We start from the raw sequence: 25,087 nt of genomic DNA, 5'->3' as shown, positions 1-25,087 counted from the left end.
CTTCTCAAGTGGAAGGTTTTAAGTGCAGACCAATTGGATTCACTGTGGACTGCTATCAAGGTAATACTTATAACTTGATTATACATTACGTCATTAAATAATTATTTGTAACATTTGGATGTTATTTTTTTAGGATCCGTTCGAAGCGACTAATGGTGACATTGAGTATTTTTGAAAGACCGGGTTGGGACACGCCAATCAGATATGGGATAGATGGCGGTCGGATTTGAACAAGAATTATATCCGCGTCCACAAAGGAGACGAGGCGGCGGTACTGGATAATCCTCCACCGGACTACGATCGAGATGATTGAGAGTTTGTGTGTCGCAACCATTTCTTCACAGAAACGTTTAAGGTACGGTTTCATAATTCAAATAAAAGTTGATATTAATTAATCTAACTTCATTTGTTATTTCAAATACAGAGACACAGTTCTACAAATATGAAGAATCGGAAGAATCTGAAATTCCCGCATCGAACGGGAAGTAGACCGTTTGCACAAATTGAAGACGAGTTGGTAAGTACATTATTTGTAATAACTTAATATAAAGATTGTTATTAATTATATAAATCATTTATTTCAACAGGTGATTGAAATGGGACGGCCACCGTCTGTAATTGAAGTATTCAAGAGGACCCGTACACCAAAACCGACACAAGAAAACCCAACACCTGTCCCGGACGAACACGTGCAAGAGAAAATTGTAAGTGAATTGAATATGCCTAGTTTTTTATTATAGAAATGATATTTTATTTGAATTGTGCAGGCTGAGATGGAGGAGGTTGTTAGTAACGAACCGGGAATATCGGATTTTGAATTGACGGAGAGGGTGTTCGGACAATAAAAACACGGGGTAGTGTTCGGAATGGGATCAGGCGTCCGGCCCACACACTTTCGTGAGGATCGTCGTAGTGGAAACAGTTCACAGCGAAACAATGAGCGATTGTTAGAAGAGAATCAAATAATGAAGCTCAAGCTGGAGGAACTGGAGAAGAGGGATGAAGAAAGAAGGCGCAAAATGGAAGAAATGCAATCCGAAAAGGAAGAAATTGTGGAAAGAATGGAGCGGGAGAAGTTAGAGATTACAGCAAAAATGGAGAGGGAGAAGTCAGAGATGAACGCAAGAATGGAGAGAATTGAATTGTATATGAGGCAACAACCACCTCCTCCCCCCACAAGCTAAGGTTGTTTCGATTCAAAACATTTTTTCATTAGTGGTTGAATTTAGAACAGATTATTCGGAATATTAGTGTGGTTTCGAATTTTGTAATGTTCGTGATCAATTAATGTGATCGTTTAATGTATGTTGTATTTCTTTTATCATTAATATATTGGTTTGGCTGAACAGGTTTTGGTTGCGAGCAAATAATCCGCACATTTTAAAAAATTTACGGGAAAAAATCGAAAGTAATATTGAAATCTCTCGGTTTTTCTCTTTGTGGAAAAACCGAGAGATATTAGAAAACTCTCGAATTTTAGCCAAAGAGAAAACCGAGAGTTATATGACAAACCCTCGGTTTTTACCCAAAAGAGGAAACCGAGAGTTATTACAAAACTTTCGGTTTTTCTCTTCGGGTAAAAACCGAGAGTTTTAATATAACTTTCAGTTTTTTCTCTTTGGCTAAAAACCGAGAGTTTTCTAATATCTCTCGGTTTTTCCACAAAGAGAAAAACCGAAAGTTGTTTGCAAAACCCTCGATTTTTCCACAAAGAGAAAAACCGAAAGGTCTTTGTAAAACCCTCGGTTTTTCCACAAAGAGAAAAACCGAGAGGTCTTTGTCAAACCCTCGGTTTTTCCACACAGAGAAAAACCGAGAGGTCTTTGTAAAACCCTCGGTTTTTCCACAAAGAGAAAAACCGAAAGGTCTTTGTAAAACCCTCGGTTTTTCCACACAGAGAAAAACCGAGAGGTCTTTATAAAACCCTCAGTTTTTCCACAAAGAGAAAAACCGAAAGGTCTTAGTAAAACCCTCGGTTTTTCCAAAAGAGAAAAATCCGAAAGTTCTCATATAACTCTCGGTTTTTCTCTTTGTGGAAATCCCGAGAGAGTCAATACCGAGGGATGGCGAAAGTTACTAAAACCTTCGGTAAAGTGTCTTCAACGAAAGTTATAGGGTCAAAACCGAGAGTTTTAACTCTCGGTTTTGACCCCTTTTTCACCAGTGCTCAATACAATATTTTAATCATTTTAAAAATGGTAATATTTAATTAATGGATCTTCTTTAACATTTAACATTTTACTAGAAGAAATGTGAAATTTACTCCCTAACTTTTTTTTTCCATAAGTTCAATGAAATAGTATATTAATCAATAGTATTGTATACAATGGAAATTGGAAATATAATATTATACTACTTGAATTGCATATATAAATGAATACAATAATATTAATATAATGTCTTGGAGTGTCATGTACAACAACACGCAAGTTAAATGATATGAGTGGCTTTGTCCCACAAATACAATAATGGATGCCAGGTTATTAATTATGTTACCTTTTCTTTTTCCATTTTTCTTATAACATTCTTTTTTTTAATGATACCATTTGGTCTAGCTACATTCATGATCAATTCATGGAATTTGATGATTTTTTTATTTGTTTATGTTTCTTTTTTTTTTTAATTTAGGTAAATTTATTTCATGACTGTTATTTTAATATAATATACATCCTTAAAATAATAAAGTGAAAGATTAATTACTTACATCAATATATATATATATATATATATATATATTTAATTTATTTTAACGTTATATATATTCCTGCTTTGAAAAGTAATAATATTATTTATTTATGGATGAATTGTAGTACTTTTAAAGACATTTCTTAGACAAAGTGTTAATTAGGCATAGACTATGATAAATTATCGGCTTTAGTGGAAATACTTTTAATGATTGTAATATTTTTGATAAGTTAATTTTTTTACTTTAAATATAATAAAAAAAAACACAAATACAATTGATTTAGTTTAGATTTAAGACCTTTCAATGCTTAATTATGATATATTTATAGGTTATTTATTATTATTTAATCTAAAACAAAATAAAAAAATAACAAATATGTTGCATTTAGCAACTATGAATAAATTTTATTATTTGAAGTTCAAATGAAAGAAAAGAAGCGGCCATAATAACGTTATTTTTTATTTTTTATTATTTTTTTTTTTAAACATAAGACTTTTTCATTAAGTTATAATGGTTCCATAAAGATCATAAATTTGTAACCGTGTATCAATATTGTTAACCATTTCAAACCAAATTATATGACAAGAATGACCACAAATAATATTGCTTGACAAAAGAAATATTTATTAATATTAGTAATATGAATGATTTGGCATGAAAAAAGAGGGGATAATTTTTTAAAATAGAACATGTCGTGTTGGGATGATTTGAATTTTATATTTCTCATCACACGGTCGAAAGTGCAGTCAGGTAATCATTTTTAGTTGGAAACATTGTGAATCTTCTAATTAAGGGTCAAACTAATGTTGTCTTTTAAGGTTGAATTATTAGTGCGGGGAAATATGAGGAAATGACCCTCCAGATGGGTCTAATTACAGATGGTGCGGGCTCATAATTTTAATAGCGCTGGTGACCTCTTTTTTTCTGACGAAAATGTCCCTATTGCGTCACGCATCCTCAGGTTGCGTGACGCAATTTTTTATTTTTTTATTTTCAAAAAATTTTAATTATGAAATTTTTTGGACGAAAATGTCCCAGTCGCGTCACGCAATCGCGTCACGCAACCGCGAGACGAAAAAAAAATTGAAAAAAAAAAAAATTGGTTGCGTCACGCAACTAGAGTTGCGTTACGCAAGGGTATAATTGTCATTAAAAAAAAGGGTCACCAGCGCTATTAAAATTATGGGCCCGCACCATCCGTAATTAGGCCCATCTGGAGGGTCATTTCCTCAAATTTCCCGTAAATATGTATATGAATATGTTCACTCAAGTAGTTCAACCGATTTTAAGTATTTTCAATTATTTTTGTTTGTTTGTAATATATGCCTTGCTTTTAACATACTCTTTAATTCATTTACATTTAATTAGAATCGAACATAAAGCATTACTTGATAAAACTTTTGATATAATAAGTTTTCTATTCTATCCTAACTCGCACTCTAAATTAAGGTCATCCTAAAATAAAGTATAACATTTAGCTCTACCAAGTTATTATGAGCAAATTAAAAATGTTATCATTATCAAATAACATTACTTTCTACACAATTTTTTTTATAACTTCAAACTGATGTTATTGAAGTTTAGAATATACACAAGAATCAATAACTCAAAGATAATTTCATATTTGAAAAAAAATCTATACTAACTTAATTACCTTAGTTGGCATGAATATAATAGGTTGAGATTGCAAAAGTTTGAAGAAAATTATAAATAAAAGATGTTAGAATGTGGCTTGTTTAATGGTAGGGTTACTGGATTAGGTAGGAAGTTCAATTTTTTTGGTCCACCCATTGTCATGTAATAATAATGTGGACTAATCACATCATAGAGTGACTATTATTAATCAGTTTTGTCTTTAATATTTGGTTAAAAGTTTTATCAACTTACTTTTTTGTGGTAGACTTAATTAGTCATTAGATGTGCCATATCAAATAGCTAGATTTGGAAATTATATGAATTGTCATGTTGCTTATCGAGTTAGAGTTCATTGGTTCGGTTATTATACGACATATTTCACATTTTCCTCTAAGTAATGTAGACAATAAGAAGATTAGATGAAACACGCAACAAACAATTATGGAATTGACACACATGGTAATGCTCATTTTTTAGCTTGTTTTATTATCAATATCAAATAAGAATAATCAAGTTTTTCATAAACCATATAGTTGCAATATATAATTCATCCACATCCTTGACTGACCTGATTCTAACCAGTCTATGGAGCTTACAGAATTAAACATTATCTGTTTGAATTTTTAATGATCATTCTAAGTAAAATTTATTACAGTGGACTATTATATACATTAAAATTAATATAATTATAAAGTAACATATACAATTTTAAAGCATCTAAAATAATTTAAATAATGTCTAGTGTTCAATTTTTATTAAATTTAAATTGAAAGTTATGATCGATTACAGCTTCATATATATAAACCACCCAAAAAAATATAGCCGATAAAACTGAAAAAGATAACACTAATTTCTGCAAAAAGATATAATAATTTTCTTATTATAATTTCTGAACGAAGGCCCGAATTTCACTCACTCACCATCCCACCCCATTAAAAAATGTATCCACATTTATCAAGTTTATATGTAAACATTATCCTTATAAAAATAAAATTTAATTAGACATCATACCAACCATATAACAAATGGAAATATAAGTAATTAATTTATTTAAAGAATAGAATTAGTAATTCATAATCATGAGCTCATATATCAGTAAGATAGAAAGAACCAGATACGTTCAGTATCAAGTAGTTATACCAAAATTTGACCCGGGAATGACATTTTTTTAAGTAAATGTTGAAATTTGTTCATTGTTCCGTCATTAATCATGAGTTTAAATTTTAGATCTGAACCATTTATAAAAAGGAAAAAAAGTAAAGAGTCTAAAACAAATGACGATACTTTTGTTTTTATTTTAACACTAGTTAATTTATTAATACAAAGTTTGTTAGTTTGATTTTATTTTCAAATATAATACTATGTATGAAAACAAATGATATAGAATGTTTTAAAGACAAATGGTGATCTGTATGCATGTTTTTAATGTATCTTAATACAAAGTCTTATATCAGATTATTATATTTTTAAACTGCTAGGGTGGATTAATTTATTTTAAGCTATAATACTATGTTACAAAAACTTACAACCACACATCCATGAAAATGAAATGATGCAAAAAAACAAGCATATGTTTGACTGTAATTTTTTAAGATTGTTATAATAGTCTTATATTATAAAAATCTTCATAAGAAAGCAAGAATTAGTAAAAGAGTGTGCCGCCCCCTTAACTTTTATTTTAAGTCAAAATTTCGCTTATTGTTTTTAGTTTTCTTTATTTTTATTTGTTTTTAGATTTGCTTTTATACAAAATATTTTAAAAAAAATATCGTGATATTATTATTTATTTTTTAACCAATCAATAACATTATATTTCACCACTATGTTTTATGTTTTCATTCATTCAAAATACATGTAGCAGGAACTCGTGATATTTTGAACTTTATGTCGACCTTTTTTATTGGACCCAAACTTTTCATCCGTTTTTTTAGTTGTTGTGGGATACTCCGTATCCATATGTTGGATTCATGTGCGGCTTTACATTAGGACTTACCCATTATCCATAATTTCATTAACTATTTGTTTCCTTAATTTCATAAAAATAGCAAATTTCATATTTGCACATTCGTTTTATATATATATATATATATATATATATATATATATATATATATATATATATATATATATATATATATATATATATATATTTTATTACTTTTAAGCTAATCTTAATTTTTTTCAAACCCACTTCCAAATCTAATTCTTTCTATCAATCTATATGAATTCTACAAAGTGATGTTCTATTTATAAAAGTTGTAATATAAAAAAGTGAAAGGAGCAAAATAGTCTTCACCCTTAAGATGAAGATAAGAAAAGAGTTAGAATAAAATTGGCATATCAAGAAAGAAAATACATGACAGAGGGGGTAGCACGTGACAAAAGCATGTGCTGAGTGGGGTTCAAGAGCGAGAGGACGGCGCTAATTTATAAGGTGTAGCCGGCGAGAGGGAGGAGTCAAGAGAGTCGCCACCGTTGAATTCTTCATGTAAGCTTAGCCGCAGAAAATTGAAAGTTTATCAATACCCAATTCAATCTAAAAGATGCATCTTTTTTTTTAATTTATAGCCTATTTCTCTAGTGTTTAAGATCATCGCGTTCGATTTAGCCGGTGTTTGTCGGCGAGTTACGGGTTTGAAATAGTTTCATCATTTTAAAAATGATCTAATTACGCGTTTCGTGTTTACCCATCCAATTAAGCTATCCCATGTGCAAAACCCACTAAGTCTATTCACTAGAGTATATTCAAGCATTGATCTTTTGAATGATTATTGCTAAATTGAAGAAACGGGTGTATTTCTACTTTTAGATTTCTGTTCAATTATATGAGATGAGAGGTTCAAGGTGGAGTTTCGATTGGTTCAAGCTTCTTCGGCCGGATGTTCTTCTTTTTGTTTTAGTCTGGTTTTATTACGGATCGAGTATTTGCTGCTGTCTCAATACCGAAGGTATCCCATCTTTTCTTTTCTCTCCTCTTCATCTTTCTGCCTCGTGTATTCTTGGCTGATTAGGGCAAGCTCTGATTGCAGGACAAGCGCTGTTGAGATTTAGAGAAAGAGTGGTAAGAGATCCATACAGTGCCCTGTTGAGCTGGAATGATGACGTGCAAGATGAAGATGCCAATCCTTGTTCTTGGTTTGGAGTTGGGTGCACAGATGGGAGAGTAATTACCTTGTAAGTGTTGATTCACTATGTTTATGATTATGTTTAGGTTTAGGAAACTTTGGTTAATTTATTGTTTGACTTAAAACTGCAGAAATCTGAAAAATCTTTGTCTTGATGGAACACTTGCGCCTGAGTTAGGAAAGCTAACTTACCTTAAATCTATGTGAGAACCCAAGCAATCTATATATATCTGATTGGATTTCATGTTTTGCTGAATATCCTTTTTCATATTTATGTGCTTTAATTTCCTGAAGCAATTTACGCAATAACTCTTTGTGGGGAAAAGTTCCAGAAGAGATTGGGAAACTTAAAGAGTTGGAAGTGTTGGATCTAGGCTACAATAATTTCAGTGGATCTTTGCCAACCAATCTTGACAACAATTTGTCATTGTCGATTCTGTCAGTTCTTTTATCCAGATCCTTCATACACATTCAATCTTATGATCTTGCCTTCTTATTAGTAAATCTTACTTTGCAGTTTATTGGACAACAATGAATTTCTTGATCATTTTTCTCCTGAAATTCAACAACTCAAGTTGATTTCTGAATCTCAAGTGGATGAGAACGATCTAACCTATAGTTCTTGCACGGGTGTCAGTTGCACTAGCAGTTCTGGTTCCTGGTAAATCTCGTCGATATAGAATTACAGCAGAAACCCGATACTTTTTTCTCTCTCTTTTTATATGATCTGATTCTGATGAGTTTTTCTTGTAGGATCCCAAAACGGAAACTACTGCAGACAAATGCCCACCACAATAAGAAGAAGCCCAAATTATCACCGTCACCTTCACCATCTTTGCATTCGCCTTCACCCTCACCATCACCGTCTCCAATCCAATCACATATATCTTTGTCACCAAGCCCATCACCATCACCATTATCGTCTTCTCCATCTAAATCATTTGTTCCATCACCTTCTCCTGTATTGACACCAATTTCACAACCAGAAACTCCTTTACCTCCACTAAGCCATCCTTCTTTGCCACCTTCCCCAAATATGATTCCCGGACAGAGCTCTCACAATCATTCCAAACACATTTACCGTGCGATGATCTGGTCTGGAGTAGGAGGGTCTTTTTTCTTTGTGGCTTCCGCACTTGGCATTTTCTTTTGTCGACGAAATAAGGTGGTTATGGTGGGACCTTGGGCTACTGGGTTGAGTGGCCAGCTAAGAAAAGCATTTGTCACTGGTTAGTAATTCAAGATTATATCTTCTTGATACGTAAATTTAGCAATATTTTATCCCTTTCCAATTACCGGACCTGCATTTCAGGTGTTCCAAAGCTGCAGAGATCGGAACTGGTAACTGCTTGCGAAGATTTCAGTAATATAATTGGTTCATTATCAGACGGAACAGTTTATAAAGGGACTCTTTCTAGTGGAGTAGAGATAGCAGTTATTTCTACAGCAATGAAGTCTGCTGAAGATTGGTCTAAATCATTAGAGGGTCAATTCAGAAAGAAGGTATGGAGAATAAGTTCTCTTTCCTGTTTTAGTGACTTTTTCATCATTGTGTTTACTTTTGATGTCGTCCAGATTGCGACACTTTCGCGGGTAAACCATAAGAACTTTGTGAATCTGATCGGTTTTTGTGAAGAAGAGCAGCCTTTCACAAGAATGATGGTCTTCGAATATGCTCCAAACGGAACACTTTTTGAGCACCTGCACAGTAAGTTCCAAAATGAAATTCTAGCTAGTACAATCAATTTGAGCCTGAGTGGCTAATTTCTGGTTTGGTTCAATGCAGTACGAGAAGCTGAGCGATTGGACTGGGGGGCACGGTTAAGAATAGCAATGGGAATTGCATATTGTCTAGAACATATGCACAAGCTGGTACCCCCGATTGCCCATGGTAATCTAATGTCTTCATCCGTCTATCTAACAGAGGACTACGCATCCAAATTATCAGATTTCAGTTTCTGGAATGAAGTAACCGAAGCCAACATGGCTTCAGCAGGCTCCTCTCTCTTGGAGACACCATTGTCTGATCCAAAGAGCAATGTTTATAACTTTGGTGTGCTTCTGTTCGAGATGATAACAGGTAGGCTTCCTTACTCTGTACACGATGGCTCCATTGCTAACTGGACTTACGAATACTTTAGTGGCGAAAAGCCTATAAGAGAGATTCTGGACCCAAGTTTAAAATCATTCAAAGAGCAACAGCTTGAGAATGTGTTTGAAGTTATGAGGGAATGTGTTGATCATGATCCAGAAAAGAGACCAACTATGGAAGATGTCACTGCCAGAATGAAAGATATCACGGCTGTCAGCCCTGAAGGGGCGACGCCAAAGATATCGCCTTTGTGGTGGGCGGAACTTGAAATAATGTCTACCGAAGGAAGTTAAAGAAATCCGAGAAGAACAAATATGATGATTGTTATTATTTACTTTAGTTTAATCCAAGAGATCTCTTGCATTAAACTTGCAATGTAGATGAGCCTACATGTATATTTAATTTTGTATCTTAAAAAACCTATTTTTTATATTTTGTTGTTGTTGTTGTACCTAATAGAGAAAATTTGTATTGTTTTTTCACCTCAGTAAAACTGCATAAATCAAACTGTTTAATTAATGAATTGTCAATTCAATGTTCAAAATTTGATATAGATTTTCCTTGTATATGTTTGAATATATCGAAAATTTGGAATTTAACCTTGTATTTCTTTATTTTTGTTTGTCATTTATTAAGTTTAAACCCTCGGCCGATCAAACAATGTTTTTGTTTTTTAAGTGAAGAGCCCTAATTTTCATTATAAAAGAAATAAACAGTTTTTATCCTTTTTGAAAGGCAATAACTCGAAATCCTCATCATCAATAGAATTTTGATATATATTTTTTAAATTATAAAACAAATAGTGAATTAAATTAAAAAAATTAGAAAATTATGGGTTCATATCATATTTTTACCGAAAAATAGTTTTTTTTTTTTTTTTTTTTGTTAAGAAAACGACTTAGTGTCATCTAATTAAAAACTCCAAAAAGAAAAAAAAAAAAACGACATAATTTGAATCAAACTAGCTAGACAAACCTATACTTAATTTTTTAAAAACAAACTAATAAAAAATCATAACTCAACCTTAAGTTTATAAACAGTAAAATGAAAATATTACAAGATAAATCTTCAATATTTTACCGCGCTTTGTAAGAAATAATTTGAGTGACTTCATAATATGATATGCATATTTCCAACTCTGCTCACACATGAGAATTCCCCTCCACATTCTTATGAGCGAACCACCCTTCGTCACAATGTTCCTCCATAGCGCTTCAATATCGCGTTGAACTTTATAGAAGGCTATTGTATTTCTCTCAACCCAAATATGAAGTCCACTTGAGCTATAACATAAATCTGCCGCGCTGAAGTAAAAGTGTTGGAGGTTTCAATTTTAAGTTTTAATATACTTAAATTAAGTTTGATTATTTACCCAAATAAATGTGTTACTCATTTTTATAACCATAGCTAGTCTTAAAGATTGGGCCAGGCAGGGTTTATAAGTTGGGCCGAAAGTGGGCTGATGAAACTGAATGGTGAAAGAGGTAGGGGAGACTGTTGGATTGTCATTACTTAGACCTAGCTAGCTAGATCTCTATCAACTAGGATAAAAAAGACATAAATAGTTTATAATGTTGAACATGGAATACCAATAGGAGAATTCTAGGGTCAATGGTTATGCCCTAATTAAGAAAAAAAAGAAGAAGAAGATGATGATGATATATATATATATATATAGCAAATTAAGCAATGAAAAATGGCATGGGGACCAGGAAGGAAATGATGAATTAAGGTATGGTTTTGGTTGGTAACAGTCAATTGGTGGATATATTACAAGAGTTAAAAAAAAAAAAAAACATATGTATATTTATGATAATGATGCCCGCAGTGGTCAACTTTCTAGTTAGCGCCACCAATTAGGGAAGATTCCTCCATATGTCTTTGTCTGTCTGACACTTACAAAATTACAAAAACCTGTCACTTGTTTCTATTAATTAATTATCTCCATAGGCAGGCATGCATGCTTTGAATTTACTACTTCCTCCTCACTACATTAACATTACAAACTTGGCATTATTCAATCTTCAGCTCTTAAGTTGGCACTATTATCTTCTTAAAATTCAAAAAAAAAAAAATATGGCTAGAATGGGAGAACAAACATGTAAGTGATGCAATTCAAGTGGGCGGAACTAGGATAATAGGATTTGAAATCTATCGGAACTAAAATTTTTTCACAAAATCTACACAAGTCAATTTATATATACAAAATATTTTAGGCCAACTAGACTAACCCATTTAATCTTATGAGTAGATCCGCGCTCTTGAATTCACGAATATTCTAATAAAGAAGCAAAATAAACCGAAGTCTAGTTTAGTTTCATTTTAGAACACTCAAAAGCTTATTTTTACAAAGAGATTTGTTTGAATCTTTGTAATCACATCTACGAACCCTAAACCTTAAACCCCAAACCCAAAAAAAAAGTAATAAAGAAAATATAGGACTTATTCTTACAATAAAAAATACCCATTATGATTTGAAAAGCTCCATTTTAATTTTACAGATATTTTTGTTCTTTTCTCTTGTTTTAAGTTCCTGTCTCACTGGTCTATTGACTAATGAATATATATATTTTTCACATTATTTATTTTTGAAAAACTAAATTAATTAATACAAAACAAGTCCATGATATCAAATACATACAAATGAAACATTACTATAAATCTCAAAATAGTATTTTAAAAAAATCACTGTATTAATTAATTGCCTTTCAAAGTCCTCATCAACTTGCGTGTTGAAAAAGTTATTTTCAAAGGACTTAATATATATTAATCAACTTGTATAATAAGTGTGGACTGAGAGGAAACAAAATTTATAGTCATATATTTTTATTTATTAATGTTTCATGTCAAATTTAATGAATGATTTTCTTTATTTTGTTTTTTTTAATGCGGGTCCTTCATGACCTGTGTGAAGTTATAAAAACAACTTAATTAATTAATTAGTCGTCACAATTCAGACTAACAAAACATTAATAACTAAACCCATTAGCTAGCTAGCCTTCTATATCCATGTTTAATTAATATTTTGTTTTTACCAAACATTACCTATATATAAATATATAATTCTTATAAATTAATGAATTGGGAAAATAAGAAAACCAATGAAAATAACAAACATATTTTGAAAGATGGAAGAAGACAAACATGCTCATTCTGGGAATAATGCATTGATCCGCATTAATAGGGAGGGAGCTTGGGTAACGTATATTAATATTAATATTAATAATTAATAATTAATTTAATTTGTTTGGTGGACTGTTGTTATACTCGATATATATAATTGTTTTGTAATTCATGTGGAGAAGAATCCCTCTTAGTTGACCTTTGACAATATTGTCCTGTTTTACCAAGTCTCAATGCCACCCCCACCCCAATTAATAAAATAAATATAAACTTACTATTTCAAAAAACAAAAAAAAACATTATTTCATAACCTAAATCTCACCTATAAATATCATTGCCCATGCTTTGGCTGGCTTGCATGGAAACCAAGCAAATATCGATATTGTCTTTATCCTATCTCATATATATTGGAAATTATGTGCATTTTTTTAATTTTATTTTATGAAGAAAAAACAACACTTGTGACATCTAATTTGACCTCAAAGTAAATAAAGAAATATGACAAGCTTCCTAAAAACCTCTAAACCAAAGATTGGTCTTAACTTATGTATAATTAATTAAGTCCTATATATATATTTACTTTGACTTGTCACTAGTTCAACCGTTATACTTTTTATGATGGTTGAAATATAATATATTATTCTAAATAACATTTAATTTGAATCATGTTGTATTGAAATTTTTACAGAATTCTCACTCCAATTAGGATGATTTTCGTAGTGTTTAATATATAAGAATTCATCCCTCACAGTACTAATTATAAAACATTGTCGGAAATTTTGTTTTTCGTTATTGTTTTTCTTTTATATTTCAGAACCATCGGAAAAACTTTTTTGTAATGATATTATATATACTTCGAAGATAATTTTATAATAAACTTTGATTTTTTTAAAATTTAAAATAATATAATAGTGTTTTCATTGCAAAACTATTAATAATTTCTAAAAGAATCATGTAAGTATAAGAAGCATTTTTTTTTTAAAAAAATAGTTATAAATTCTACGTATAACCAATTATAAAAGATAAATCACTAATAATTAAAAGATAATCCATTTTAATAACTTAAGCAACAAAAGTATATATATAGAAAATTAAATCTCACGAGTTCAATTTTCACCAATAACGTTTTAAATTAAAATAATTAGGAGTAATGTAATGGTCGTATTGATTTGATTTTCGTTTTTAAGTGTGATTTATGAAATATAATATATTTTTTTAGAAAAATCTAAACAATATTGTTTAGGAAATCTAAAAGGGAATCTTAGAAAATAGTTACAATTTATTTATTTAATTATTTATTGTGATGCTTCGATTTTAATCCGTGAACACCGACAACGAGTATCGTTTTGCACAGACTTCTCAACAACTATTATTATACATTAATACATATTATTTATCTACCTGTCATCTGTACATATATATTATTATGTTTATCTAACAAATATCAAAAAGGCCCTCATACTTATATAATCGAGTATCAAATAGTTTCTTACATTGGAAATATATATCAAATAAGACTTCAAAATAGACGGAGTGGAATAAGATGCCCATATGGGACAATTAATTATGTTACCTAGCTAGTCAATAATTAAAAGTATTTTATAATAATTGGCCTATATATTCATTCACTTTTATTAAGGATATTTTGTCTTTAATAAAATAAATTTAATGTATGGTATAGAATATGAATTAAAAATAAAATAAAAAATAGCTAGCTAGTTAGGCATATGGTTAACAATCCACATTTTGATAAGTTTGAGTTATATTCACTACTTTAAGAAGTTCAGGGACTATTAGGTCTTTGGTTACATTTTAATATTATTCCTTAAAGTTGATATACTAAAGAATTTGAATCAATTAAAAAATGGACCATTGAGTATTACTACTCTACGACAACTAAAAATAATAATCATGGAATTAATTGAGTTAAATAATATATCCTGTATTATTATTATTTTTCTCTAGGGAATATTATCTCTTATTTACCATAAACTAATTAAGAGGATTGGACCCCATATGATTAATGATTATCTTAATTAGTTTACAAAATTTAATTTAGTATTACTCTAACCCTAAACCCTAGTTTTTTTTTTTTTTCTTTCAATTTCTTTTGGGTATGGTCAATAATAAGAGATGAGCGGTTTTGACACATACCAAACTCAAGAAGAAAGAGTTTGTTTTAATTAGCTATACATTGGATGTGTCAACATTTCAAGAGATGCATCAATCACTATTCTTTCTTGTCCCTTTCTTTGCCAATATTAAAGGTTACTTCATTTGACATGTTAAAGGTTTCTCTATTAAGAAAATATTTTTTTTATTAAAATAATTAAAGAGAAATATTTTGTAACACATAAAAATGTAATTGGTTTTTTAGATAAGAAATTATTTCAGAATTATAATTTAAGATACTATGACTATATATACATGTTAAAAAATATATAGTTTATGCACAATCATACAAATTATAAATAACTACATGATTAATATTTTTTATTTTTAGAAACGACATAATTTAGTTAAATAAATAGACTCGAAAATGGTAAATGATTATAAAAGTTCAGGATTCAGGCGGAAAAGTTTTGTAAAAAATGAATGAATCCAACAAGATAAAAAAAATATATAGAATGAGAAAAAAAAAGTGAATGACACAAACAACGAAGCCTAAAATGTTTTAAAATCAGAAATAAACGTGACTTTCTTATATGTAATGCTCCATCTTAGACAAATTAACAAATTTTTTTCCCTTTATATTTAAATATAAAAAAGAAAAGAAATGATTAAAAACTCTTAATTTTGAGTTCTCTCCATTCTTCCACATGATCTCCTTAGTCACGTAATGCAAATCTCATATTGTGAATTGGTGTTTATAGGGAACATTATCCTACTCCTGGACCGGGTTAGGAATAATTGATTATGACCAAACCAGCATAAGTTGAAAAGTTATTCTCATTCTAAGTTCTGCATTCCAACTTTTCGTCATAGCATCAATTTCATATGTTTTTGAAGAGTGATAAATTTTTTATTCGTCCAACTAAATATGACAAAGTCAAGCTTTATTTGAAAAATCAAAGAATGACAAAAGTTGTCATAAATTACAAGGAATAATCAATATCAAACACATTTCATAGAAACACCAAAAATAAAAGTAAATTTATCTCCACATATTTCTGAAACCCTAGCTTACTCTGAAATTAGTAGATGAAAGAGCATGTAGCAAAGTCAATGGTGTCAAGTAGTTAATTTACCAAAGAAAAAGGCGTGACCAAATCCACTCCCAAAACATTGAATAAAATTTGTGTCATTATTTGTGTTAATATCAAAATGTAAAATTATATATAATTATAATCAACAGAAGCAATAACTTTTGCAAGTTTTTGTGTAGAGATCAACATCAGAATGATTGATCCATATGAGTTCGTCATTTGCAAACTCAAATTATTTTATTGTTCGATCTTGGTGCTCTTTCAAAATAAAATCCTCTTTTGAATCTACTACGGTGAATTTTTTCTATCCATTGTTAATTCGGCATCGTTGAAATGCGACAGGTTCTAGAATCCGCCAGCGCCCACATTTAGGTTATAGAATTTTTTCTTTCTAAAAAATAGGAATGGTTAAGGTTCAAAACCTCCTTGTTCTTCCTAAATAAGATCCCAGACGAATACCTTGTCTTCCACTCAAACATATCACCTTAGTGGGATTCTCGATAACAATTGTGTCTCCTCTTTTTTCGATGAGCAAATCTCGCTCGAGAAGGTTACAAAACAACGTTACCGGTAAAATAACTCTAGTTGTCGTATCTCAACCATGGGAGGTGCAACAACAAGAAGGCCGCACCTGAATTAGGGTTGCCTATCACCGATCTTATGTTGTATGGGGCGACACTAAAGGCTTCCGCGTTTTGAACTATTTTCATGCCCATCCACCTCGCCTTCCCAATCACCTCTAAAATTGACATCACTAGAGCATCGATGACAAAAGACAGGATTAATTGACTCCTATGGATTAATTGACTCCTATGGATTCCTCGTCACTTATGTTCTCTACCACTCATAAATATTATTTTAAACATATATGCATCCAATTTAATGATTTTTGTTAATTGAATAATTAGGTGCTTGCATATCCCCATGCATCATCTTGTTGTTTATCATGGGTAAAAAAATGAAAATTTATTTTTACCATGTCTTGTTTACTAGGTCTCCTCCTCGTGATTCTAATCTTTATTAACTTTAGCCATCATCAATTAACAAAGTCCAATTTTCACTTTTCAAAGTACTGTGTCCCTATGGATCTATATTGTAACATTACATATAAGGACAAGATCACTTAATTAATATATATATAATTATTGACAAGTTTGAAAAAATGAGAATATGTACAACTTAGACAGGTCTATCATGCCACATAAGCTCTATGACTTTCTATAAGAGTTAGGTTTACCATTTTAGACTTCTGTTTCCCTTACTTGAAGACGTAGTAGTACTGAATTAATTCTGCATCCATCAGAAAGAATGAATCTCACTTTCCTTGTTAACAACTTCTAGTAGATTCAAACTAGCTTTGATCAGTAACAGTGATGGAGGAAGCAGGGGATGTTGAAGATTCAAAGTCTAATTATTCAGTTGAGAGGAATTATATGGAGATTGTTCAAGAAGGTTATGGTGAAAACAAGCCCAGATCATCAAGTGCTGCAGATTCAGGCAACACCACAGATCTTGATGATCGTGATCAGAAGAAGGTAAGCGCAACCGGGGTTCGTCAATACGTTCGATCTAAGGTTCCTAGGCTGAAATGGACACAAGAACTACATCTTTGCTTTGTTCAAGCAGTTGAAAGACTTGGAGGTCAAGAAAGTAAGCAAATCTGACTTGGGTTGTAATGGTTTTTGTTATGGATTATTGAAAATTTTAATTTCTCAATTTTTATTGTGAAATATATATAGGGGCAACACCTAAATCAGTGCTGCAGATGATGAATGTGAAGGACTTAAACATTGCTCATGTAAAGAGTCATTTGCAGGCAAGAAATACCTTAAATAGAGCAAAGTTTGAATTTTCAACAATTAGTTAGTTCTAATAATCAGAGATCTGATCGGAATCAAATTGTTGTTTTACTTCTTACAGATGTATAGGAGCAAGAAGATTGATGATCAGGGCAAAGGTATTTCATATATATATATAAAGCCATCACTAATTTGATCGATCTCTCAAGAAATTGAAAACTAGGGTTTCATTTTTCAGTGTGATATTCATATCTTGTATTACTTAATTACTTAGAAAATATTGGCTTCAACAGTTATCACTGGTCAAGGGTATATTGATGATGGATTATTTCATGGCTTCTGGCAACCTCAAAGACTTGACAAAGGGCTTAGGTCTAGTTTCAGGTAATTTTTTTTTGTTGAAAAATAATCTTAGCTCATTGGAGAATTTCAACTTATTTGATGAGTTATCATATAGTTGTTTTGATTAATTTCTCATCAATTAACTCATGATTTATATATTAGACATTTTTTTACTGATAAACAATTTTGTTACTACATAATTTTGTCGCAAATTTAATAAAAAGTTCATATAAGTACATGGTAAAGCTTGAATGTTTTTAAGTTATAACTCAAATGAACCGAGATCAACACAAATCTTGATGGTTGGATCTAACATCGGTTACTTTCCTAGTTACTCGGTTTTGAATTTAAAAACATTTCTTCCACTCTTAGACATTTTAACTGTTGCTCATACAGGCACTTTGAATGATATGTTGTTATGACCTCTGATTGTTTCTTACTATGTTGTTTTTGTTTTTGTTAATTGAATGATTCACCGTTCAATTAATGCAATTTTTGCATTGAACGAAACAAACTGAACAAATAAATTGCAATTTGTACATGAGTTATATGAAATGGTTTTAATTTTTTTATATATGATTAATCCTAATTAAAGTTATGTATATATATAATTTTGGACAGAAGTGGTGATATTTGTTGGGCAGACTATGGAAATTGGAGATCATCAGGATCTTGTTTGACAGACAACTCCCGTATTGGATCTAACGAAAGCTCACACGTTATTAATGTTTCCACAAAGAAATATGGTGTATTATTAAAAGGCGATGAAGTTGAAAAGAGGATATATGGATCTTGGGAGGATTTTAGGCAGCCGAAAATGAATGAAAGGGTGTCGACAATCCAAGTAGTGGAACCCTATTTGGTAATCCAAGGAGAAGGAAAGAATAAAAACCATATTATTCCACATACAAGCTGGAGCAGCAATGTAGTTGATCATGATGAGAAGCAAAAGTCATTGAAAAGAAAAGGTGAAGAGAAGAATATTAAGGTTGATTTGAACCTGACTCTAAGCCTGGTGCGGCCAATTAGGGAAGACGAGGAGGAGGAGGAAGTGGAGAGCAGCTTGTCTCTGTCGTTGTTTCGGTCGTCTTCAAAGAGAGGCAAGTTCATGGACTTGAACTTGAACTTGAATTTGCCCGCTTAATAACTTATAAATTAATAATATATATATATATATATAGTCATGGATCGAGTAGTAGTAGTAGGATATCCAAGATTAATGGCAAGTACTCTTGGTCTGACTAAATGAATTTGATCATCGTGATGATCGATCAGTTCTAGTGAGATCTTGTTGGTACTTGCTCGATCAAGACTTCGTATCGTACGTACGTACGTAGCCATGCATTAATTTTAAGGTAATCCGGCCTCAACTATATATTATTATTATTATTGTCGACGTATTCTATTTTCTTTTTATGTTTGATCAGAATCTCAGATAATTAATTAATGCATGTTCTATCTTTTTGATTCATATATGTTTCATTCTCTCTTCAAAATTATGAAGTTTCATATAGCTAGCTAGTAATATGAAACAGTAGTCACATTTCCCCAACAACATTAATTAGTTCCTCTCTCTCTCTCTCTATAGCTCTTTGATTTATGAAGGATGTTTGTCTCCGTGTTTTCCGTTCATATATATATATATATATATATATATATATATATAGAGAGAGAGAGAGTATAGGATGAGTTTCCCTATATACATGTCAACATGTTTGTTGTTATAAGTAGGCTTTAGCAATTCGAGGTTTAGGAAAAATAAATCCAACCGACCATTTTAGGGTTTAGAGTAAAACAAAACCTGGGTTTGTGATGTCTTGAATTAATTTCACATATATATATATATATATATAGTTACAAATGTAATAATATGGATTAATACTAACATCTACGGATTATGTACAAATATAGTAATATATACTTTTTACATATTTATAACTAATTATAATCTTAAAAGATAGATGGAGCATGTGATTGGAAATCTCAAATTTGACAATCGATATGTCTTTATTAGATAAGTCAACTTGTTCAGACAAACAGTGAAGAGATTGAGGGCAATATTATATATAGACGAGGATGATATCCCCTCGCTAAAAAGGCGAAGAAATGCAGTACGTACGTAGTAAATATATATATTTTGTAAAAAAAAAAACGTAAAATTTTATTAAAATAAATCAGAAAGGCTTTACAAGGTAGTTTTGATTGAAAAATGAAACTTGGTCACTTTCTAATCAATCTTTTCATTTTTAACAAATGAGTCAATTATTATTCAATGTATTAGGCTTAATTAGGATTGCCTTGCCAACTTTTCAGTTCATTTGTTTCAACTATTGCCAAACTTTTTTCTAAATCTCTAGAGATCTTCTTGAAAATTGATCATTTCTCTATTTTTGCTATAAAACTTTGTTTAGTTTGATTTCGGGAATACTTTAGATACCGTTTATAATATATTATAAAAAAAATGATTTTTTCTATCATAAAATTATATTTTTATAATGTTATAAAATATAAAGCACAAATAAATATATTGGCAATATTATATATATATATATTTTAATATATATATATATATATATATATATTTTAATACATATTTTATCTCTCATTTTAATCCTAAGTCATAAACCTATTCAATTATTTATTTATTTATTCGATCAAAATAAATTTATAAAAATTTTAATATGAACAAAAAATTAATCAATTAAAAATTATTTAAATTTAAATAATTTTTTATATCAAATAATATTTTTTTTCAATATTAAAAAAAAATTAGTTGACTCTTATTTGATTCTAACTACAACCTAAAAATCACATATATATATATATATATATATATATATATATATATATATATATATATATATATATATATATATGATTTTTAAAAATTGAGATAGATAAGTAAATATATTTGAAATTAAAAATTTACATAAATAATAAATATTGTTTTAAAGAAGAAAAAATATTTAGATGTATTTGTACAACTAATTCATTTATATTTATATATATATATATTAGTCTTTGGTTAAATTAAATATATTTTTGGTTTTAGTTAAATTAAATCTATTTGTAAATTATTTTATGTTTTTAAAAATAATATTTAAATACAAAATTATTTAAATTTAAATAATTTTGGGTAAGAAGAGCTTTGTTTATATATATATTAAAAAAATAGAAAAATATTATAAATTTATTTTGATAAAATAATTAAATAAATAAATTAATAATTGAATAGAATTATGATCTAGTATTAAAAAGAGAGAAAAAAAAAGTTGTATTAAAAATAAATATATATATATGTGTGTGTAAATTAACACAGTAATATTAATACGATAAATAGATAAGAGATTTTCAATAATATATTATAATATATATAATTCATATGTTTAAATGAGGTAGTAGTATCAAAATATAATCAAAATATTAGATTTATTTCTAAAAACAATTGGTTGGGTACCAAATTTCTATCAATTCAAGAGGTATAAAATTGGTTAATTAATGGAAATGCTACAAAAATCACTGGCTTCGTTTTAGTAGGCGTAAATTATTTATTTTATTACGAATAATTTTTATTTTCTTAAATTATTTATAATTTTATTTTAGAAAATTTTGATGAAATTTTAATTAATGAAGAAAGAGAAAAAATTTATGAATAAAAAAAAATACTAAATAGATTATTTTTCAAATAAAATGAAAGAAATTAGTATAAAGTAAACTAATATAATAAAGTTGCTAGTTAGTTAAATAATATTTTGGAAGGATTAATATCCTATCACATATATATATTTTAAAATGGTTCATGTCCTTATAATATCATAACATATAATAAAGTAACAAAATTTGAATGATTCTTAGAAACAAACGCTTTAAATAATTTGTACATTTGAGTAATATAATTTGAGTTTTCACGTGAGATTTATATAACCTTTCCTATTTTAATTAATTTTGGAAGATCTTAGTTTTAAATTTATAATCACTACAATTTTAGACTTTTAGTTGTAAAGTTAGTATCACTAACGGACTCTTTTTTGCAAGTTCAAGTCCTCAAAAAAGTACTATTTCCAGCCTATTGGGCTTTTTGGACTGCTAATTAAAAGTGCACATGATTCTGTAATGATATAAATGTTAAATTTACAACTCTTATAATTGAACACACTTCTAAAATCCTTAAAATAATATAAATATGAAAAGTCTATATTTTAAAAGAAGAAGTGTAAATTTTAAAAGTAGAGCAGGTATTTTGCTCATATTTTTGTTTGAAATATCTTACATTAACTTGTTTTATAAAATACTTTATACATTATATTTTGTTTGTGTAAGCTCCCAAAAGTATTTATGGGCAGTGTTGGTGTGGTTAAAATTTGTAAAGTAATTAGTTAAAATTAATTTAATTTTTAAGCTAACTATTTATCGAAATCTCATATTTACTTTATTCTTGAATCTTATAAAAGATATGAGGGATCATAATGATAAATTGATATAAATTTAATTTAAGAAATTAAATTAAATTTTAAATGGTTAATTTTTTAATTTTTAGAGGCACCACTTTATTTAAAAAAAAGAAAGAAATATTATACTCATAAACGTAAATTCTGATATTCTTTATTGAGTTCGTAGTTTGTCAACACTCGAGTCGAGAAAGTAATTATGCGCTATGTCTTTATTGATTTAATTAACTCTTTTACTTTGAACTTTTACATTTCATTTATCCAAATATTTTTTCAATTCTAGACATATATTTAAATTTAATATTTTAAATTTTAAAATATTAAATAAATATCGATATTTACAATTAATAAAAATATTTGTTAAAGTTTTATGATCAACAAAACTTAACTTAAAAACTCTATATAAAGATTTATAAAACACAAAAAAAAATAAGTTCAAATTTTTAATGACGGATATTTAAAGAGATTGATTAATGCCTTGAGGTTTAGGGTTCTTATTCTTCGTATTGTATTGGCCTATGGATTTTTTTATAGCTGGCATAGGTCGGTTGATACTCAAATTGGTCAGATTTAGGACAAAAGTCATTATTTGTCGGCTACTTGTAGGGTTGAATTCCACATCCTCGGTGAGTAAGGCGACTTATAGTTATTGGGTTAATTATCGTACAACCTTTGTGATCATTTCTCTTTTTAACTTTCTCGTCGAGAAATGGTCGAGATAATGATTTACTATTTTTTAAATCTTGATTGTTCTTATCCTTGTCACAAGGAAGAAGTCGCTCGACTGATCTTTTGACGACCTGTCCGCGTTTCGTTAACGTTTGACATTGTATATATTTTTGTTAGCTTGTCTAGGGGTGAGCAAATGGGTAAAATCAATCTGTTTTGTCCGATCCGTATTAAATCCAAACTAAGTTTATCCAATCCGTAATCCAAACCATTTTACTAATTAATACGGATCGGATACGGATTGGATTGAAAATGGTTTGGATAATCCAAACTAAAAAATATTTATATATGAAATTAGTCAACAATTTTTTTTAAATTCTTTTTTAAAAAATTCGAATTTTTTATTATTATTAAATTTGAATCTGAAAAAAATAATAAAAATAATAATAATAATAAATAAATAAATAAATAAATAAATATCGTTGTCAAGTGATAAGTGATGATAAGTAAAATATATATTATATTTAGATGAAATTTAATTTAAAGAAAATTAATTAAAAAATATATTTTTATTTAGATAATTTGAATAATTTGGATAATTCTAATCCAATCCGAACTCAATCCAATTTGATCTCAGTCCAATCCAAAATATCCAATCCGAATTAGTATTTAGGAATCGGATTGGATTTCGGATTAAACCACCCAAGGCAAACCCTAAGCTTGCCTGTTAGCCTTCTTTGGCGTGCTGATTGGTCTGTGCGAGGCATTGATTTTGACCATAAAATTTGACTATATTTGGCCCTTTGTTTATTTATTATCGGTAAAAATACACAAAATTATTTTTGCCTATATTATTATTATAATTTTTATATTTTAGAATTTTATAAATAATTATTTTAAAATTTAAATGACTACAATATTTTTTCAAATTATTTTATTTATCTTGATCTTATTTTAATTAATTTAGAATAAATGGATACAATATCTTCTCAACTAATTATTTAGTTTATTTTTTATTTTTATTTAGTTTGGAATAAATTAATACAATATTTTTTAATTAATTATTTAATTTATTTTAAATTTTAATTTTGGATAGATGGATCCAATATTTTTTTAATTAATTATTTAATTTATTTTAAATTTTAATTTTGGAGGAATGGATACAACATTTTTTAAATTAATTATTTAATTTATTTTAGCCTTTATTTTTAATTAATTTGAGATAAATTAATTTAATATTTTTGAAATTAATTATTTAATTTATTTAGGCCTTTATGTTTAATAAATTTAAAATAAATGGATAAATATTTTCCAATTAATTATTTTAATTTATTTTGGCCTTTAATTTTAATTATTCTGTAATCAATGGATACAACATTTTCCTATATACTTATTTAAATTATTTTGGTCTTTATTTTTTTTTTATTAATGTGGGATAATGGATACAACATATTCCCAATTAATAAATAACTTATTTTTGTTTTAATTTTTAATTAATTTTAGATAATGGACCAACTAAACATTAAAATTTTAATTACCAAATTTATAAAATTAAAATTATTATTTTAAATTATTATCACATAAATAAAATTAAAATAATTAACTCTAAGACCAAAACCTAATAAAATAATTAGTCAGATTAATTATTGTGATAATTAAAACCTAATTAATTAAGAAAAATGGCCAAATAAAATTATTTGGGATAAAAAATTTACTCATTTTATATCAAAATAATTTTAAAAAAAATCAAGGGATAAAAATAAATCATTTAAGATAAAATGTGGTACCCTTTTCATCCCAAAACTATTTATTTAACCCAAAAATATAAAAATAAAATAATAAATAATAAATTGGCAAAATATTTATCATATTTATTTTAATATTTTGTGTATTTTAAAAGATCAAAATTAAGTCAAAAGAGTAAAAGAAAAATCAATTTCAAACAAACCTTTTAGGTTTTAA

The 25,087-nt window shown here is 28.7% G+C and overlaps 2 protein-coding genes across 2 annotated transcripts; both read left to right on the top strand.

The window, feature by feature from the left end:
* Positions 1 to 6,705: 6,705 nt before the first annotated feature.
* Positions 6,706 to 10,089, top strand: LOC124925841 (inactive receptor-like serine/threonine-protein kinase At2g40270). The gene is made up of 10 exons (XM_047465954.1): positions 6,706 to 6,809; positions 7,131 to 7,269; positions 7,351 to 7,495; positions 7,578 to 7,649; positions 7,741 to 7,884; positions 7,964 to 8,107; positions 8,200 to 8,675; positions 8,759 to 8,949; positions 9,022 to 9,154; positions 9,233 to 10,089. Exons 2-10 carry the CDS (start codon positions 7,152 to 7,154, stop codon positions 9,829 to 9,831), a joined length of 2,022 nt encoding a protein of 673 aa, XP_047321910.1. The 5' UTR covers positions 6,706 to 6,809; positions 7,131 to 7,151; the 3' UTR covers positions 9,832 to 10,089.
* A 7,161-nt stretch (positions 10,090 to 17,250) lies between these two features.
* Positions 17,251 to 19,152, top strand: LOC124924995 (two-component response regulator ORR23-like). The gene is made up of 5 exons (XM_047464975.1): positions 17,251 to 17,517; positions 17,607 to 17,683; positions 17,788 to 17,824; positions 17,960 to 18,050; positions 18,630 to 19,152. Exons 1-5 carry the CDS (start codon positions 17,301 to 17,303, stop codon positions 19,150 to 19,152), a joined length of 945 nt encoding a protein of 314 aa, XP_047320931.1. The 5' UTR covers positions 17,251 to 17,300.
* Positions 19,153 to 25,087: the final 5,935 nt, after the last annotated feature.

This window comes from Impatiens glandulifera, chromosome 2 (genome assembly GCF_907164915.1).
Source record: "Impatiens glandulifera chromosome 2, dImpGla2.1, whole genome shotgun sequence".
Taxonomy (NCBI): Eukaryota; Viridiplantae; Streptophyta; class Magnoliopsida; order Ericales; family Balsaminaceae; genus Impatiens; species Impatiens glandulifera.
This window is presented reverse-complemented; position numbering and strand designations above follow the sequence as displayed.